General features: G+C 34.8%; 2 protein-coding genes across 3 annotated transcripts in view; one reads left to right on the top strand and one right to left on the bottom strand.

Annotated features, from left to right (window-relative positions):
- Positions 1-912: 912 nt before the first annotated feature.
- Positions 913-18482, bottom strand: LOC113039409 (zinc finger RNA-binding protein-like). Of its 2 annotated transcripts, none has more exons than XM_026197308.1 (19): positions 18394-18464; positions 16778-17024; positions 16578-16692; positions 15246-15461; positions 14833-15164; positions 12766-12948; positions 12454-12673; positions 10769-10917; positions 10479-10598; positions 9506-9651; positions 9261-9390; positions 8971-9167; positions 8715-8883; positions 6517-6664; positions 4489-4574; positions 3025-3120; positions 2828-2939; positions 1463-1560; positions 913-1380 (listed from the first exon to the last, which is right to left on the bottom strand). In XM_026197308.1, the coding sequence occupies exons 1-19, from the start codon at positions 18462-18464 to the stop codon at positions 1207-1209; spliced, it is 3009 nt and encodes a 1002-aa protein (XP_026053093.1). In that variant the 3' UTR covers positions 913-1206. The 2 variants fall into 2 exon arrangements, with proteins under 2 accessions (XP_026053093.1, XP_026053094.1); XM_026197309.1 differs by having other exon boundaries at positions 915-1380; positions 9261-9387; positions 18394-18482.
- Positions 18483-20626: 2144 nt separating this feature from the next.
- The window catches only part of LOC113039420 (caytaxin-like), a 4389-nt gene continuing 4080 nt past the window's right edge, over positions 20627-20935 (top strand). The window contains exon 1 of the mRNA XM_026197324.1: positions 20627-20782. Coding sequence (XP_026053109.1) covers positions 20706-20782 — 77 coding nt within the window. The 5' untranslated portion in view covers positions 20627-20705. The remainder of the gene's footprint in view (positions 20783-20935) is intronic.

The raw sequence follows: 20935 nt of genomic DNA, 5'->3' as shown, positions 1-20935 counted from the left end.
ATAGAGAGGTATTAGATTATATTATATTGCAATATGAAGAACCGTAAATTCACCTCCTCGTTCACATTTCAAGTACTTTAAGTCTTTTCCGCAGGCACGTGTGAATAACCACAGACTTTACCGTTGTGTTTTCGCGTCGTTCGCTAGAGAACGACGACTCGATACCCTGTCGAAACGCCAGCTTCTCGCCGTGAAATGAGCGATTAATCGGTATGCAAATAAAAATAATGATCACAGAAGAGTAATAAATCTAAATATTTGATTTGATTTTCTTATTTCCTCTGATCTGATGCCTAAGCGTGTATAAATCCAGTGTCGGGTTAATAAACAACCACACAAAGCTTAATCGTGTCGCTTATTAGTGAATACTATACTATGTGTTTTAAAAACTTTTTTTTTTTTTTTAAAGATACAGAGTAGAGAAACTAATTAATTTGCAATAATATCATACATGATATTATTATATAGTACATTATAATAATATTACATAGAACAGATTTATAAATATATCTAAATATTTTGTTTATACAGTGGGATCCAAAAGTCTGAGACTTAAAATTTTTCCATGAAAAATAAATAAAATGTAATAAAAAAAAAAAAAATGTTTTCAAGGAATCTTTTTTTTTATTATTATTATTTTTCCAGAAAAAAAATATATATATAATATTTAATATTTTTTCCAGAAAAAAAAAACATTTAAATTGTATTTTCTGCCAAAAAATTTGACAGCAATGTCCATCTGCTTACATATTGCACTGTCACTAAATTACTGTATTTTTATTAGTAATTGATTCGTATAAATTTTTATTTATAAATATCTGGGAAATAAAAATGTCAATGTGGACAGAGTTTTTGGGTCCCACTGTAAAAATAAAATTATATATATATATATATATGATGTAAACAAAAAAGACTGGCCTGTGTCTGGATAATTAAAGCTTTTAATTAAGTGCCATTAATATGTCAGCGACGTTCACTCATCATCTGATGTTCTGACAAAGGGATGCGGCTGCTGCATTTGGGCCTATTTTCAGCTCAAATGTAATAGAAAAACGTATTGCATCATTAAAAGAGGAACGACTACGTTTTTTTCCATCTCTTGTCCTTTTGAAAAAAGGAACCATCGTATGTTGTCTTTTTTCCCCTTTGAGTGATATTTATACATTTCCTAAGGACATAACAGCTTGCGAGGATTACGCAGAGGTCTCAAGGGATGTGAGAATCGTCTTTTTTATCCTTCTTTCCTTCGGCTTCTCCCTCACCGGTGTCGCTGCCGTGGCGCCGTCTCTTGCGGTTTCGAGCTCCAGTCTTGGAGACCGGCAGCGAGCCCATGCCGAGGACTTTATGGATCTGACGGAAAGCCAGCAGTCGCAGCGCATGCTAAAACATAACGTGATGTGCTTTCAGAATAAGCATGGATCATGCACATGGAAATGTTTGTTAGAAAAACACTGTTTAGTACCTGGGCACTGGCGGTCACATCCTCCCGAGCTTGTTTCGAAACGCTTCCCAGAGCATCTGTTTGACCTTTCTCACACGGGTCGAGAAGACCTGGACCATCTGAGGAGTGCACAGACATTAAAAGACTGACTTAAATATAAATATATGTTTAAATGGGTTATGAAACGTGTAGCAAGAAAAAAAGTTGGTTCGGTTCATTTAAAAACAAAGCTGAAATAAAACAAAATATACTACATTTCAATTATAAAACTTGAAATGTTTACATTTCCTTGGCAACTTATTGAAATAAAATGAGTTTAAGTAATAAATTTACTATTGAAAACTAAAAGTGACATAAAAATGTAATCTAAATAGAAATATCCAGAAAAAAAACAAAACTAATAAAATGACAGAACATATGACAAAATTACTTTCTTATCCCAGTGTTGTTACTGTCAATTAAAACTAATAAAAAATAAAGCTTAAATAAAATAAAACGTATTAAATGAACAAGTTTTAAGTTATTTGCAAGTGTATTTAATTTTTTAAAACATAAACCAGAAAATGAAAGCAAAACTAATCTGGCATGTTAACTTGGAAAGTAACCAAAAGTAAAGTTGAAGTACTAAAACTTAAACAGAAATAATGGTAAAAAGAATGTAGCGTAAAATGAAAACTAATAAAAATGACTAAAGCACATAACATTTCCATATAAATATATATATATATATATATATATATATATACACACACACACACACACACACACACATTAGGGCTGTCAATTAATTAAATTTTTTTATTAATTCCACCTTTTTCTGTGATTAATCGCACACTTCATGAAATTAAGCATAGACCATTTAATCTTGTTTCAAATGTTTATTTTGTCATAATTTGCTATATCCAGCAAAGTAAACCAAATTATTAAAGGGTGATTCTCAAAAATCAGTTTTTAGATGTATATGAATTTTGATATGTTTACAAAAAAGGACACTTACAAACTCCAAAAGGACACCAAAGGAGCCCATATAAGCACACATGAAAGGGAAAAAATCCAGATATTACAGTATGTCTACAGCGCAACAGCCAAGAGCCTTTTACATTTCAAAGTCAAGTTGCAAAACCGAACAAAACCACACAAAGATGCCAAAAAAAAAAAAAACTAACCAGCTGCTGATTGCATATATAGACACATTCATTCATTATCGTCAATGTGTGTGGAAACAACGTGAATGTGTGGAAAGTACATTTGCATTAATGCAATGTGCAATCAGTGCGTCAACAGCATTCATACACGCATTATTATAATGGACTAATACATTATTACATGACTCATACGTGTTTATTGTACTGTATGATTAAATTCCTAAAATAACATTGGTCATACCTGGCAGGAGAACCCCGGTGGCGATGCATTCGAGGACCCTCCGCAGAGCTTCTCCAGGACTGAGCGGACCCGATGCACTGCTAATGGCTTTTTCAACAAGCAGCTCCATGGCCTTTGCGAAAGAAAACCCAGCACGTTAGTTAGCGACCATTATTAGCTAAAACTCAAATCACTGTTAGCAAACAAAGCTAACTGACCCAGTCAGGCATCTTGCCCCAGGTAGGTACACGCTGACACAGATCCCGCAGAACCCGAATAACGATGACGCAAGACTGAAGACCGTTCGCTCGAGCCTGTGGAAGAAACTCGTTAATTTGCAATAGTCACAGATAACTACAATACTTCAGTTAAAGACACAAATGTAAATGCTAATTGATTATGCTAATGCTACTAAAATTATTCAACGGTTGATTCTAAGACCAGAAACATACTCTACGTAGGTACGCAAACACTTTGCCAATGTATCGCAATGGCAAAGTTCCACTGTTCACACATTTAACTACAATGTATTTAAGTAATTTGCTAGCTTATATGCTAACCAGTTAACAATAAACTTAGCTGACTTTCTCTGTGATATTCTTTACACACTGTTGCTACTGAAAATGAAAATTAGTCGTAGAAGAAAAACGTTTACGTTAGCGTAAATTATAGTGCCCCTTGTGGCAATACTGAAAATAAGGCATAATAACGATGCTGATTGCGTGCTGACATATTTAGGAATATAGCTATTGAATGAAATCGAATATGCGTTCCTAGATTAAATAAAAACTTGCGTAGAGTATTTTTTGGATTTAATCGAAAGTCAGTTCCATATCAGTTTCCTAAGTGTAGCTTTCCCAATTGTGTCAAAAATATGTATACATTTTCACATTGTCTAACTTTGTTATAATTTACTATAGCAATCTAAAACATAATGTAATGATTTAAGACTAAAGCACAAGTCTGTGCATAAAACTCATTAATAGGCAATATAAATCACAGCGAACAACAGCTAATGCTAAAATGTTACTAAACTTAAACAATCACTGAGACTAAGACCAAAAACATACTCTACACAAGTACGTAAACACACAATTCCATTGAACAAGTTTAACTACAGATTCTTATTCAGGTAGTTAGCTAGCTAACATGCTAACCATTTTGACATTAAAAATTAACTAACTTGATCTGCGAGATTATTTTCAAATGGTTGTTCCTGAAAAAAAATGGATTCGTAGAAAATTTTTACAATAATTTTGATTACAGCGCTCCTTGTGGCAATACTGAAAATAAAGTGGCACTTATTGTGTTTAGGAACATAATTTATTAGAATTTAGTGTTTAGATAATCCTTATAAAATTTCACTATATTCAGATACTTTCCACTAGTACATTTGTAGTAGTTATTACTTTTTCCGATTTTTATTGTTATTCCTAATGCAACAACGTTACAATTTAACAAACGTTGACAACGATGTTGAATTATGGGTTGCTTGTAATGTTAGCGAAATGTAATTTTAAAGTAGCTTCTCCAATACTTTTTAACAAGTTTAAAGATTTAGTGTCTACTGTCCTAAAAGTACTAGTACAATACTCAAGGCACTTGGTCCTGCTGAGAACATCCAGAGGGTCTTTCCCAAATACTTTCTCCCATATAAAGCCACCAGAGCCTGACTTTTTTACCTGAAACCATTTAGCATGTCGCAGAGCTGCTAAATACTCAAGGCACTTGGTCCTGCTGAGAACATCCAGAGGGTCTTTCTCTGACACTGAAAGGACAAATGTAGGAAACATCGTCAACTGTATTTAATTTAATATTTAATATGTTTAGCTTTTATTCAAAAATAGTAAGTAGATCTTACTAATATATAAAAGTATTGTTGATTAAATGACACAAAAATATTTTAGGGAATTTGTGACACTAGGCTGTGTTAATGTGATCATTACAACACAAGTCAAAACAAAGTGACCACACCGAAATGTCACAATAATAGGGGTTTTCCGCACGTCCAGGTTCCTAAAAAAGCTGTTGCAATGATATGCAAAAGATGTAAATGGAAAATATTATTAATTGGGTCTGTTAATGCATGATTAACAAACCCAAACAGGACAAGTGTGGAGAACCACTTTGGGTTTTGGTTGTTTGAAAGAAATAAAATTGAGAATTATTGTTAACAAAATAAAAACAACAGTGACCTCAGGTTACAAGTCAGAATTACAGAGGCTTTTGAGGTCAAAACTTCAGTATGAGAGGATGAGTTTGTTTTAGGCCACAATAAACAATAACAATAAAATTCATATTCACTCACATTCTAATAGTTTAGGTCTCAACTTAAAGACAAAAGTCTATGTAAACTACCATACATTGTCAGTCCCAAAATATTGCAGTGGCCACATAGGTTTATTAGCTACAGGAGTGACGTATTTTTCAACTGAATTCTTGTATGAAGAAATAGATTGTTTTTACGAAGTAATTTTTGTATCCAAGAAAATATACATTTTTAAAAAGCGGTAATTACAAGCAAATTAGTTTTAGCTTCAGACATCACGCCCAAGGATCGTTGGCTAAACGTCTGATGCATATGGGACACAAAAGTGGAAATGCTTCAGGAGTGTCGAAAGTCGTGATCGGATTGGTTGAATTCTACAGAATTTCCGCAAAACACGTGTGTGTAGCGTTTTTTAAAATTCCGCCTATAAACAAAGATACCATGGCGCCAAACCCTCTCAGGAAAGAAGGACGATGAGCACTTATCTCGATCAACTCAAAGCTGAATTTTTAAAAGTATGTGAAATATTTAAAGTTTGTGGCATTAAATTTTTTTAATATGTCAGTTTTACACTCCGGTCTGTTAATGTGGCGACATTTCTACACCTTGAAACGTGACGCTGAAACGAAACGAACTGTGATTGGATGTTGGACATGTCGGTCAAATGGCCTCATGGGCGGGGCTTGGAAAATGAAAAGCTGGCATGAATTCCAGACCTTTTGCCGTCAGTCAGTAAATTGTAAATTGACATTCAATTTGCATCTCGTGGCCAAAAATAATCCAAAAGCCAAATAGTTATGAATGAATGCAGTGAAGTAATTATGACAAAAGTGGCTGTTTAAATAAACATAAACAAACAAGGTAAAATAGAAATTGATATTTACAATTAATAATACAAATAAATTCATAAATAATTTGTTACTAAAACAATATTAGCCACTGTTTTGATGAAACGGATCATATTAGTTATTAAAAACGTATTTTTGACATGAAAATGGCAAGAATCTCAAAGTTGTGTGATGTAGGATCCTGTTTCTGTACGCGCACAAAAATGAATGCAATTGTTACTCCCAAATCTTTACACCATTCACCACCACTTTATATGAACGACTAACTTGGCCTGAAAAGGTCAGTGGTGAAAGCCATAAATCTCTCTCATGCTGAATTGCTCATGTATCTTACAACACAACTTGTACAATATTGCACCACAGTGGTAAAGAAAGGTCAGAGATCCTGTTTTTGATTCCTTAAAAAGCTTTCAGGAAGCAATGCAAAACCGAGGGCAAATAATGGACTGAACCAAGAAAAGAAAAAAAAAAGGAAAATGAACAAGGGGAAGTGTACAGGAAAGCCAATTGATGGAAATATGGAAATATCCGTATTTTTTGTGAACCAAGGGAACACATATAGGGCTGCTGAGGGAAAGCACGGGTTCTCTAACCTTTCTCCATGTTGGGGACGGGGTCTTCGCGCATCACTGGCGAGGTAAGAGAGATGGTGACCTGCATTTTTGGTTCCTTGCTTGAAAAAATGACGATGTTGGCTTCCTCAGGGTGTACCTGCACCTCATACTGATCTTCAGAAAAGGTCTGCCGGTTAAAAGGACACTGTATTACTACAGAGGAGACGGTGGGGGTCAATACAGGGGCCATAATTTGTCCCTTATAATCCCAGTGGTAAATGCCACACTCAAAGTCTTGGTTGGATAATGCAGGGGTTAATGGGATATAATGCATATGGAAATTAAGTACATGCCCCAGTCTCTCTCTGTAGGTGTCTTAACCAGGCAGTGGAACTAAAGATCAGTTAAAGATACATGGACCACAACAGTAGCAGAAAGAGTCAAAAGCTCATTCGCAGTTATTTTGAATTATATATGCGTGGATCACACAATTAACCACCAGAAATATGTCTGGGTCATATTTCATTCCAAAAATCCATATATTTTGCATCAAGTAAATAAAGTATATTTTTTAAGATCAAAGATTTTGCATTACTTTCCTTACACAAATAGTCTTTACCGCAATGCACAACCATCTCATTTTCATTACTGTGATGTGAAAAGGAAAAAAATTGTATGTTAATGATTGAATAAGTAAGAATGTTTTTAAGATTATAAAGATTCAAAATTATTTTCATGACTCATAGCACATTTTCCCCATGCAATAAGTCATTACCGCAATGGACAATCTCAAGTTTCATTAATGTGAAAAATTGATAATAAAAAAAGGATCATTACATTTTAAAAAAGTATTAATGCATGATGGTTGTATCACACTGAATTTATTCTGATTTTAATAAAGAAAATGTTGAAAGGAACGATTTTCTGTATGTTACTTATTGCATCAGGTAAATGGAGTACATTTTTGAGATCACAAAGATTTATTGCACTTTTACATTATTTTCATTTAGCACATTTTTCCCATGCAAAAGTCATCACCACAAGGTTCAACCATCCCAATCTAATTGCTGTGATGTGAAAAATATATATATAATAAATAAAGATTTAAAAAAGTATTTTTATATTGTGATAGTGATGTAATGATTTTAATTCCAATTTTAATAAAGAAAAATCTGGGGGGGTGAACTAATGAGTTTTTGTTGTTGCATTATAGTAATGACATTTTAGGAAATTCATTTAATTTACATGAAAGTAATATTTTCTTATAATTACATGTATGTTACGGTAATGATTTATGATACGGTAATGATTTATTTGCAGCATTATAGTAAATACAATTTTGAAAACATGTTAAACTAACATTTTCTGCATGTTTACAGTGAGGTTTTGTGTCATGAAAATTATTTTCTTTATTTTCTTCTTGCTATGATTTTCTGTGATTTTCTGTCAAGAAAATACATTTTGGTAATGTTTTTGCCGAATCATAGTAAAGACAATTTTTTGACAGTATGTTTAATTGAAATCAAAATAATAATTTTCCACAAGTTTCCGTAATGAGGTTCTGTGCTGCAGTAATGACATTTAAGTAATTATCTTCACTTGTCATGAAAATAATTTAGGAAATACGTCAAACTGTGATAAAAATATTTTCTATATATAATTTTCTGCATGTTACGGTAAATACGTTTAAAATGCTTCTTTTTTTTAAATTAAATTGCAATGGAATAAAACAATTCGGTATGATTTTCTGTTTTACCATAGTGAGTAATTATTGCTGAATTGTGGTAAATATATATAAATGGGCTTTAAAATACTCACTTGCTTGATGCAAAATATAATAAATGTTAATTGTAATATTTTTGAATAAATGTAAACATCATATCAAACTTTTCTATTTTTTAGATTTAAATTTGAAGTACAACCTGGAAATTTCTTAGAGAGAATCACACATAATCCAAATCCAAGCCAAGCTTTAGGCCTACTTCAAGAAATTGCAAAATGTTAAGCACACATCCAGCTACATGTTGCTGTATCTAAACTTAACACCTGGGATCATGTGATTTCTTATGTGGGCGATTTCCATCATGTAGCAGCCAGAACAAAATGAAACGTGGTGATAAAACCACAAGTGGAAAGTTTTTAGCATAGGCAGGTCAGAAGTCAATAATGGTTTTCAGCAGCTTCAACATAAACATTTGATACATGCATAGCAACTCCGCAAATAAAGACAAGCTTACCGCTAGCTGTTTGGGCAGTTGTTCTGCAACGGTTCTCAACAGAGAGGCGGTGGGTTTCTTGGCCGCCAACAAGATGAGCTGGACGTTGCGGTCGCCACGCAGGAGGAGACCTTTAGCCAGGATTCCCACACGCATGACTCCTTTGAGAACACGAGCCTGAGATTCCGACCTGTCCAAGAAGAAGCATGTAAATTTACACCATTTCCCACGTCTATTCGATGGCATAAACACAAAGCTAGCTGGCAAGAGTCCTCACTGTTTGTCCGCCACGTCGTTGTCGTCGTCTGCAGCACACGCCTCCTTCTCCAGCAGCGAATCAGACACCAGTTTGAGAGCGCGCTCAGAATGAGACACGATTCGCTGGACGGCCTGAAGCTCCTCCTCCATGGGGTAGATGGCCGAGTGTTTGGCCATGATGTGGCGGTCGTCGGGCGAATCAGGACGCCGCACGGGCTAAAGATAAATAAGAGAATTGTTGCTGTTTACAATTTGATAAGTAACTTGCAACAGTTTTGGTTTGTTTGAAATGTGATTGCGTGTACTTACCAATAGGGGAGGCACCGGGATACTGGGCCGGCCCATGAGAGGGGGCGGAGCCATTCTGTGCCTCATCTCCACCCAGTATAACTGCTCATCCTCCATCCTGCTCCAGTACATGTCCTCCTCGTACCTCCTGCTGGACCACACAAAGAAATTAAGACTATAAAAAAACGCCTAGTGAAATGTGCAATAAATGTTTTAGCGTTAGAAAAGATAAATAAAACCGAAATGGTGTGAATGTTGAGGAAGACCTCATTTCTGTGTACCAGCGTTGTTCGTCCTCTTGTTGTCTCTTCAGCACAGATTTCTGTTTCTGCTTTCGCAGTTTGACTTCCAGAAGTTTCCGCGCTCGATTGCTGGGCTTGATCTCCACTGGGAGGTCTGGGTTCACTTTTTTCTGAAAAACAATACAAATATTGGTCAATAATTGCAGCCCTGGGTGATTTCAAGTCTTTACTGTTTTATAATTGTCTTGTGTTTTTAACTCAAGTGTCTCAAAAAGTGAAGCTGGTTTTGCACTGATGTCAGACTTTTAAATATTTTGTTATCAATAATCTGATCTTTCACTTGCAAGTTCATGAGTTCATGAAGTTCCCTTTAAAATGAGAAGATAATCAACCCTTAATGTGTCAAATGGATAATTTGCTAGATAAGAAATTTCAGTTTATTACAATAACTATATTAATATACAAGCTTTTAGTCAAAGCAATGAAATTTGCATACATTCATTCACAACAACAAAAAAACTCATATTTGGTGTACGTTTCAGAAAGGCTAGACATAAAAGATAAACAATAATGTGCAGTATGTTTTTTTTTTTTTTTTACCTTAAACCGCATTACACCAAATAATGTCATTTTCTAGCAACATCATATGTAATTAAAGTAATTTCAATTAAAAATAATTACTTCAAAGTAATTGTTTTCTCAGTTTAATAATTATATCAATACACAAAATCATACATAAATATACTGAAGTACAAAAATGGCTATTTACTGACAGCTATATCATGAAAAAAATATTTTATTCCATTTTTCTTTGAGTCCATCAAGTAAAAAAAAATAAGAAAATATAATTATATGAAGCAGTTTTGTATTGAATTTAAGTATTGAATTTACTTTTTTATTTTACAAACTCATGTTTATTATATAAATAATTATTTACATTTACATTATAATTGTATACTAATTAATATACACATTTACTTCCAGAGAGACATCTCACCTTGTACTGCAGCCGGTGTCTCCGTCCCTTCAGGTGCATGTCTTTAGCATTGGGATCATTGAAACTGCATTCACACAGCTTACAGTGAAAGCGAATCACTTTTCCGTCATCATTTCGAACCTGAAGAGAAAAAACAAGATTAAAAAAAACAAGAATCTGAGATTAAAACCCCTCAAAGGACTGATCCGCAAATACATATGATTCATGAATCAATTTGACTGATTCACTGACAAAAATTCACTCGTTTTGATCAAGCTTAACTGTACACTAAAAGAGCTGTACGGTCTCACTTCTTCAACATAATCGTGTCCCACGGGCTGAATGTCTCCTTGAGCTCCAGTCCCATAACCGTCCTCATCGTCGCTCAAAGTGTCCGTCTTCACCACAGTTGGCTTCACCTCCTCCAGTTTTACCGGAGCTGGTGTGGACGTTCTGCTGCCTGGACAGAAATGGATATTAGGGAATTCACTTCATTTCATGTTTCTGCAAGATGGCTGTTCGTAATGTAACCATGCTACCAACATGTTTAAGATGTGTGCAGGGTTTGTTGCGCGATTACTCATAAATCTATTAGCTCATAACCTGCTGAGCAGCATTATCTGGTATGAATAACACAACTATATAAAGCAAAAAGACTGAGCAAGACTTCTGTGTTGATGTCATGTTACAATTTGAAAGACGCATTGCATCAACATAACGACTGAAATGTTTACATAGAGCTTTTTCTTCTTCAAGGCAGGATGTAAATCATATATTCCAATCATGTGGGTATTGTGAGTGAAGCACTAAAGAGGAAATATCTATTTCTGTGATCAGTGCGAAAGCTCTGGTGAAATTACGGTGAAGTGACACACATAAGACAACTATAATCCCAACACTGAAAACATCAGGCATTTATGACTTTTTTTTTTACTTTGTGACTAAAACTGAGCTTAAACTAAAAATGTTTACACATTTTGGGCCTCATTTAGTGAAAAAAGTGAAAAAAATTGTGTGAAAACAGGTCTTTTAAACATTCGTACATAAACTGTCACAAATGTAAACAAATTTAGGTGTAAATCATTCATAAAACATTTAAAATTTGTTAATGCAATGATGAGTGTTACATTTATTAACTTTTGTTCATCACGAATGGAAACAAATTAATTTTATTCACTTTATTCATACTTGTGCGACTGTTAAAATACTAAGTTAATAATTCGCAAAACCATTCTTGTTTAAATTTTTCTAACTGAAAACTAATTCTGCGCTAGTCATTTGTAAAATCAATTGTTTTGAAAACAAACAGTATTCCAAATTATTTACACCAAAATTCAAAAAGGCCTAAATTGTTATGTACACTGTTGCAACAGCAAACAAATTTATGATAAAATCACATAATCTCCAATGTAAATGTCACAATTGCAGAAAAAAATTTTTTTTAGTCATGCAGAAAACATCTTTTATACTACAAACTTCTGCAATTGTGATGACTACGTAAATAATTCGGAAAAGCATTCTTGTGTAAATTCACATAATTGCAAAAAAACATCCGTGCAAGTCATTCATAAAATTAATTTTGAAAACAAATAGTAGTCTAAATGTTTTACACCAAAATTTGTTCTGCTCACATTTCACAAAAAAATGACCTAAATCATCATGTAAAGTCATGTAAGTTTATAATAAATTCACATAAGTTCCAATGCAAATGTCGCGAAAGCAAACAAATTCCATTTAATCATTCAGAAATCTAGTTTTATATTAAGTTTATAGTAAAAAATTATAACTCACAAACTACTTGTGCAAATTCGTCTTACGGTTCAAAAAACAAAGTTGACGCTGAAAGTGATATTTATACGTTAATCTGGTCGCTATTCCAATTTTAAATATCAATTTTTTTTGGAGTCTTTTTCAGATCTAAAGTGTGAAAGACCAGTGCGTAAACATGGGGGTGTTTTACGACACTTTAGTGAAAATGCCTGGTAAAGTCGCTTACCGATAATGGCAACTTTAGCAGTGGCAGGTTTCTTGGCAGGAGACGCCACAGGTTTGGAAAGAGTCACCGCCGGAGTCTTCTGCGCAACCGATGTTGGGGTAGGAGTGGTTTTCACCACTGTCTTGCTAGTAGTCATCGTCACAGTAGCAGGGGCAGAGTTCACGAAAACTGGCTCCGTGGAAGGGATGGGTTTGCCAAGTTTGGTGTGCAACTTCACCACCTGAGGAAAAGTTCGATAGCAGGTGCATTTCAACCCCAAAATACATTGAAAAGCCCAAGAGTGCTGATAATGGCATTTAACATTTAATAAACCTTCTGGTGCTTGGATCCCCGGATGTGTGCGGCGTATGCATCGGCGCCGGTGCACGAGACATCACACAGTTCACAGCGCAGCTGCGTCTGGACACCGCGAGGTCCGTTAGTCACCTGACTGCCACTCTTCTGAGCCGCCTCTTTCTTCTTGTGCTTCTGTCCTTCCAGATGTTCTCGATACGTCTGCAGATGAGCACAAGAACACAAGTCAACGAAAAAGTATGTTTGCTACCAATTTCCACTAAATTAGGGCAAGACACTATCGGGAAAAGGAATGGGGTTTTTTTGGGTGGGGGGGGGGGGTTGGATTGTCATAGCATGTTGTTGACTAGCGGTTAAGAAAACACCCCAAATACTTATTTTTGTACTTTTGTAGATCTATAGATTTCAATACATATCTTTAAAGTCAGTATTCTAAAAAAAACAAAACAAAAATTCCCTCAACTTTAGTAGACCTTCTATATGCAAAAGATTTGTAGTTTTTAGTTTAAAGTTTAAAAGCTTAAAGTTTTTAGTTTTTTAATCTATGTTCTGAAATTTTTACTGAGGGTTTTGTTCATTAAAACAATGAGCCCCAAGAAGCCATAGTTTACAGTGGATTTATAAAAATTAATTGGTGTTGTTAGGCATGACACAAAGCAGAGTAACTAAAACCCTGTTAGCTGTTATAAATTCACTACAAACCATGGCTTCACAGAGCTTATTGATTTTATTAAATGGTTATTCCATATATGAAGTAAGGTTTCACAAAATAAATCTGAGCAAATAAAGTGTATTGATATAATAAAAACAGTATTCTTCCACCAAACAATGTAGTTCCTCAGAATCGGTTGTGGTTCAAACAAAGTTGTTGCCGAGCAACACAAGAACACAGAGGTAAACAAAGGTGTGTGTTTGTAGAGTAATTTACAACAGCTTGGAACATGTCTCAACCAATCAGAACCAAGGACTGGAACCCTCCGTTCTATAAATATAATCTTATTCCTACAAAGATGGTAGAATGAGAGAAACGATATTGTTGGAATCAATTTCAGAACAATTTTTTTTTCTGATGAATGATTAAAAACATTGTCAGCCAATAAGAACCAATCCTGCTGTAATGAGCTCAGGAATTTAAAGCGACAGCACACGTGCACTCAGAATAAACAGACAATATCGTTCGCTGGGGTAGACGCTAATATCGTTATCTTTATAGATATCGTTCTCTGTGTGAATGGATCTTAGAGGTCCTTTCACACCAAAAGTGCACCTCAATCATAATTTTTCTCAACAGAGGTGCCATTAAATAATGGGAAAACATGCATTACGTATTTGAAAAAGTAACTCAGACATTTAATTGTAAATTTACAAGTAATGCATGATTTACTCTTTACTTGAAAATAAGTAATCGGATTACATAACTAGTGTCACTCTAATTTGTTAACCCCAACACTACCCCTCAGTCAAATTCTTCGAAATACAGATGAGAAGATGCTTAGAGTAAGTACTACTGAAGTAGAAGCAAAAACTTGTTTAGAAGAATCGGCCGTTAAAAAATATAAATTGAATTGAACTCTACAGACGAAAACAGATCAAATAGATTGGTTCCAATAAACTGACACCAAAACAACAATTCAACTACACATGCGTCATGATATTCTCTCCATAACATTGGCGCGCCACAGCATACAGGATGAGGAGGAGAATTGTTGAATAAAGTCGTTATTTTAGTTTTCTTGCGCACAAAAATTGTCTTGTAGCTTTGTGAGATTACAGTTAAACACCTGATGTCACATGGACTATTTAATCCAAAGTCGTCCTAAATTTCTGAGCCTTGATCGTGGTAGTGTCCCTGGTCTCTCAGATTTGATCAAAAACATCTTAATTTGTGTTCCGAAGATGGCGGGATTGGAACAACACAAGGGTGAGTAATTAATGACAGAATTGCAACAGAATTTTTGGGTGAACTATCCCTTTAAGTTCTCTTCGGCTGAAGAATGAAAGATCTTGGATGGCCTGAAGGCTATTAAATAAGAATTAGTTTTATTTTTGGGTGAAGCTGAATGTGGATTTAATGTAATTGCTCACCTGTGGACCAGCACAGCTAATCTTGCAGATATCGCAATAATACAGCTGTGGCTGTTTAGGTGGGCCTTTGGGCTTCTGGATCTTGTTCTGATGGAAAACGGGTTTCTTGTACGTGTTGACGGTGGAGCTGGTGAGTGCGCTGCTGCCCTTGTTGCTCCAGGAGGAGTTGGAGAGCTGTTTAGGTTGTTGTGTCTGCTGTGGCGGTGGAGGCTGTTGTGGCTGCTGGAGGGGTGGTTCAGGCAGTGCCTGTTGGGGCGCCAACTGCGCCGGCTGGAAGTACGAAGGCGTGGATGTGTAAACGCTAGACTCATAGTTGGAATAGCTGAGACCAGCTGAAGCAACAAAGACAGAGACACCATTAAATGATTTGCCGGTGGCTATTTGTGGCATATAAATCTGAATCGGATGTGTACCAGAGTAGGATGTCGCAGCTGTTGAGTTGAAGGAAGAACTAGGGGTGTAAGTGGATATGGGGGCTGGAGTTTGCTGTACGCTGGTTGACGTGGGGTAGATGGTGTAGCTAGAGGACACAGAGCTCACAGAGGGAGGGGGTTTGAGAGCTGTGACCTGCCTTTGAACAGGCGGCTGACTGTACGCTGTACTCGTGGGGCTGTAGCCACTTTTCAGCCCTGAAAAGGCAAAGATGCTACCGTTTAAAGCCTAAAAACTGGAAGCTATAGATGAGCAATATAGCTTGATTTAAAAAACTATATATATATATATATATATATATATATATATATATATATATATATATAATTTTTTTTTTTTTTGTTAAGTATACCAATTGCTCTGAAATGTCTTAAATGGGCCGGTTGTTTATTTGTTTTGTTTTTCAATCAAACTTCATTCAGAATGTTTAATGGAAGACATAAAAAGTTCACATGGTTTCTCACCAAAAGAACATGAATATTGAATTATTGTAATTTATATGCACCACTAACACAATGCATAACACATAACAATAATCTAAACAAGCAATGCATTTATTTAGATACTACTGTATTGATTAGCATTTTGAATTAGCTATTATTTTTCATATTTTAAACTTAAATTTTGATTTTTCAATTTAAGTTCTAGTATTGTTTGTTTTTAATTCAATATTTGTATTTTATTTTAAGTGCATTAAAATCATTGCAATAATCACAAAATTGGTATAATATTCAAATAATTCAATTTAATATTTATATTTAACATAGCTTATATATATATATATATATATATATATATATATGGACCTAGACCAATTCAATTCAATTCAAGTTTATTTGTATAGCGCTTTTTACAATACAAATCAGTACAAAGCAACTTTACAGAAAATTACATTTCTACAAAATTTATAAGTAGCTTATCAGTTTGAATTGAATTGAACTGAATTGAATTGAACTACCCTGGACCACAAAACCAATCTTAAGTCACTGGGGTATATTTGTAGCAATAACCAAAAAAAAAAACATTGTATGGGTAAACATTTTTTTTTTTTAATTATTTTATGCCAAAAACCATGTTCCATGAATATTTTTTGTCAATTTCCTACCGTAAATATATCAAAAAGATTAGTAATATTTTATTATTAGCATTAGTTCAAGAATAAAAAAAAAATATCAGATTTATATCGTAATCGGCAAATAGCCAAACTGCGGCATCGGTATCGGTGACGGAAGTGAAAAAGTGGTATCGGGACATCCCTAATTGTTACATCTCTAACAGCATTCAAAGACGACTGACAGAGAAAGCAGCTTCACCTGTCTGGAAGTAGGCCTCGGTCACGGTTCTCTGCGCGGGTGCGATGCTCGTTTGAAAGTACTGCTTGTTCTCAAAGCTGCTGACTGGTGGTGGTCGACCGTAGCTATAATTCTCCTGTATAACCAATTAAATTGGGAATAAGTAAGTGAGCGCACTTGAGATGCGTCATTAATAAGAATGATGCAAAACAAAGACTTACCGGTTCAGCCAACACCTGGTAAGTTTGAGGGGTGGGCGTCAGTTGTGGGGATGTTTCGGGCTGTCGGTAGCCGTAGTTGGGGGCGGGATGGGGCTGGTACGTGGGGTAAGGGGCGGTTACCACGGGACTTGCCGGTTGGGCGGTGGCAGCAGGGTACGAGGCTGTCACCGCATGGGCCACTGCAGGGACGGGCTGGACACTATAGCTGCCCGTGGTTGGGTGGGAATACACAGGAGGCGGCTGGGCACTGGATGGGAATTTTGGGATTCAAAATTAATGAGGTTTATATACCCTTCCATTTTGAAAATTAACCATGGTTTTACCACACATTAGTGCTGTCAACCGATTAATCGCATCCATAATAAGTTTTTAGTTTACATATATGTGTAATGTGTATATTTCGTATATGTAAATACAAACACAAACACACGCATGAAGAAAATATGTTATATTATATATATTTATATTAAATACAATAAAATAAATCTATATACTAGGGCTGGGTGATATATCTAATGATATGCTAATGCGCACCTAGTCAGTAAATCTATACTGTTTTTGTATTAATAAATAATAAATAAACACAGGACACGTAAATATATTACGTAAATAAAAACTTTTATTTATATTACGATTAATCATTTGACAGCACTACTACAAATTAAACCAAAAAAACATGGTTACTATAGTTAAATCATGGTAATCACGGATTAATCATGGTTTTACACTAACCCTAGTTTAACCAAGTTATTTGTAGTAAAACTGAGGTTGTGGAAATGTGACCCTGGAGCACAAAACCAATCTTAAGTAGCAAAGGTATATTTGTAGCTAAAGCCGAAAACATACCATACATTGTATGGGTCAAAATTAAAGAGTTTTCTATAATCAAAGTCAAAAAACATTAGGATATTACGTAAAGATCATGTTCCATGAAGATTTTTTGTACATTTCCTACCGTAAATATATAAAAACGTCTATCTTGATTAGTAATATGCATTGTTAAGGACTTCATTAAGACATCTTTCAAAGATGATTTTCTCAATATTTATATTAATTTTCGTCTCTCGAAAATATATACATTTATATTTATTTTTTATTTTTTTGCACCCTCAGATTCCAGTTTTTCAAATATTATCCTATCCCAGCTATCCTGAGCTTATTTATTCACATGGCAACTACACTGTTATTACAATAAACCCATGGGTAATTTTCCTAAGGGTTACAAGTGTGCAAAATACAATGGTAATAGTATTTACTTTAAAGAACAGGCTACCAAAATGCAGGACTTTGTGTAAGCATATGCAATTTTTTAATACAGTGCAATGGTAAAGCCACAGAATTACAGGTAAAAGCATAGTTCCAAATGTTTACCATGGTATAAGCATGGTACTACGAGTCATAATGGATGGCAGCACCGCGGTATTTACATTAGCACACATACGGTATTTACATATTTCACGCGAACACATATAATAATAACAAGCAAGCATCAGTAAACACCAGCAGCAGCAGCTCGAGAGATCTTTGCGCACTGGCCGTTAGCATCTCTTTTAAATATACTTTCTGTCATCCTGACTGGAGTAATGTGTTCGTGCGCACGTGTGTTGCTGTGGTACCTGTACTGCGGGCCGGCGGCGGCAGCGGCTGCTGCATGCGTGAATCCATAATAATTACTGGCCGCCATCATAGAAACTTCAGCAGCAGCAGCAGCAGTGACAGCGGCGGGGGCGTGTCCTGCGACCACGTGACAGACACGTGTGCGCGTGACGTCAACTGTCCCCTTCGCGCCGCTGACCCCCTCGGAGCCTCAGAATAAAACCGTTATGATGTAAAGTTTCATTTATATCAGTTATAAATAGTGTGTTTCTATCAGTGATGTGGGCCAAGGCGGCGCTCTGAAATGATGAGAAAGTCAGTGAGTTGTTGATTATATTTAGATTCATACGAAAACAGAATAAACGTCAGGTTTCGTCTTATGTTCAGCTATTACTTTTAATAGTATTTTTTTCGTCACTTTACACGTCAAATGCTTAAAACATACTTAAAATAGTATGTTAGTTCAGGTCAGTTAAGGTTTAATTTGAAAGTGACAAAAACTGAGTTTTGATTAAAACTTTGGTACTTAAAACAATTTCCACAAGTTTGATTCATTCAGACCGATGTTCGTAACGCGCATGCGTGGCGTGATTATTGTAGCCCATGTATTTTGTAAGTATATTAATATTAATAATTATATCAACTTAAATGCACAACAATACATCATCCAGGTATGTGAAAGCCTATAAATAAAAATAAATTTACTAAAGGGATTTTCCAAGTATTATTATCATGTACAAATATATTACGTATAAAAGAAAGTAAACAAAAATATAATATCATTTTATCATTAATATGAATATGTCCGCATATAAACATGTATATATATATTTTTATATATATATATATTTTTACTAATATTGGAATTTTACAATGCAAATCAAAATTATTTCTATTAGGCTAATATAGATAGATAGATAGATAGATAGATAGATAGATAGATAGATAGATAGATAGATAACAGAAAATGCAACATTTAATCATATAACATAATATAACATTCAGGTTAATAAACAACAATATCTGCCCTGGAGGATTACAGATATTGTATAACCAAAGCATAAATAAACCAAATGAAATGTCTCATCCACTCAGAATGGGATTGTATATTAACATGTCTTGTACATTAGCGCCACCTGTGGGTTGAGAGGGTCAAAGTGTTTAAAGAGCGATCTCAAAGCCTCTGTTGTTTCAGTGCTCAGAGGATGTGGAAATGCCTCAATAAGATCATCCTGAGCCTGGAGCACCAGCATACAGCATTCAGCATTCAGGAGGAGACGCAATATGACAAAGCACCGCTGATGTTCCTACAGCATCCTCACTGCTAATGTGAGCAGAACATACACACTTCTGGAAACATGCCGGGCTGAATCCAGTGTCTGATGTGACCTGGAGAGTGAGCGTAGCCTCTTCTTTCCCTCACAGTGAACAGAGGAGTCTTGTGTTTCTCTCAGAGCACCTGCATCAACACCTGCGCTCCGCTCGGTACGGCTCTGGATGAAGAGGAAAAATAATCAGTTCACCAGGAATAATCCCATCCTCATTTGAGTACGGTACCGCTATTCATTTAATCTATCAAAGACTGAATTAAGATAGATTTTTTATGGTTTTTTTAAATAATTTGTAAGAATCATTAAGAAAAATTTTTATAAGTGGTTTCAAGCCACACCACCATGACGTTTCAAAGTAATATTGAATTTAATATTCAATATATAACATTTAGACTCCAAATACAGCAGTTTTATTGTAACATCACTATTAAAATCTTCATATTCTGAATTATTTATTTATTTAGGTTTTTCCAATTTAGTCATTTTGTTGTGAATGTTTTTTTTTTCTTATCCAATTTTAGTCTAAAACTTATTTCATTTTACATCAGCTAAATTAAAATAATAATAAATATTGCTTTGGCAACTAGTTGACATAAAAATAACTATTTTTTATTCTATAATTTATTTTATGTAAATATATAATATTTATTTTATATTTGATCAAAAATGTATTCCAGTTAATATTTATCTTATTTCAAGTAATGAAAGTTTAATTGTACTTTTAATTAACTATAATAATCCAATCTTGTTTTTTATAGTTATTTTAAATACATAAATGTATTTCTTAAAAAAAAATAGTCATAATTAAAAAATACAATTCAGAATTGAACAAAAGGGAATTATCCCCACATTAAAACAGAGGCCACTTCAGTCAGAGATTAAAAGAGGGATTAAAATGATTTTTCCCATTAATCCGTACCTCTGGTATGCACTGACTTTCAGGGATTAAACTCTTCAGGAGAGGATTTGACTTTGTTTTTTGAGGCCCGGGTTTCTTCAGCATGTGCAGCGTTGACTTGGGCCCGCCGATGGAGATCATAGAGGTGAGAGACGAATGGCTGGACGATGATTTTCCCAGGTAACCAAACTCCTTTACTTTTATTCATTTGAAAAATCCATGTGTCCACCATAGACACTGATGATTTGGTTTTGAATGTTATTACATTTTCTGCCTCAAATTTCAAAATTGGTTCACATTGTGGTGTAAATTCATCATATGCATTTGTGGGAG

The sequence above is a fragment of the Carassius auratus genome, chromosome 22, assembly GCF_003368295.1.
Source record: "Carassius auratus strain Wakin chromosome 22, ASM336829v1, whole genome shotgun sequence".
Classification (NCBI taxonomy): domain Eukaryota; kingdom Metazoa; phylum Chordata; class Actinopteri; order Cypriniformes; family Cyprinidae; genus Carassius; species Carassius auratus.
Note: the sequence above shows the minus strand (reverse complement) of the source record. Positions and strands in the feature narration are given on the sequence as shown.

Excerpts from the sequence above, each read along its gene's own strand:
- LOC113039409 (XM_026197308.1), bottom strand. The coding sequence starts at position 18,464 with ATGATGGCGGCCAGTAATTATTATGGATTCACGCATGCAGCAGCCGCT. Across the intron at positions 10,599-10,768 it reads GACACGATTATGTTGAAGAA|GTTCGAAATGATGACGGAAA; the intron begins GTGAGACCGTAC and ends TTTTCTCTTCAG. Across the intron at positions 9,652-10,478 it reads GACACCGGCTGCAGTACAAG|AAAAAAGTGAACCCAGACCT; the intron begins GTGAGATGTCTC and ends ATTGTTTTTCAG.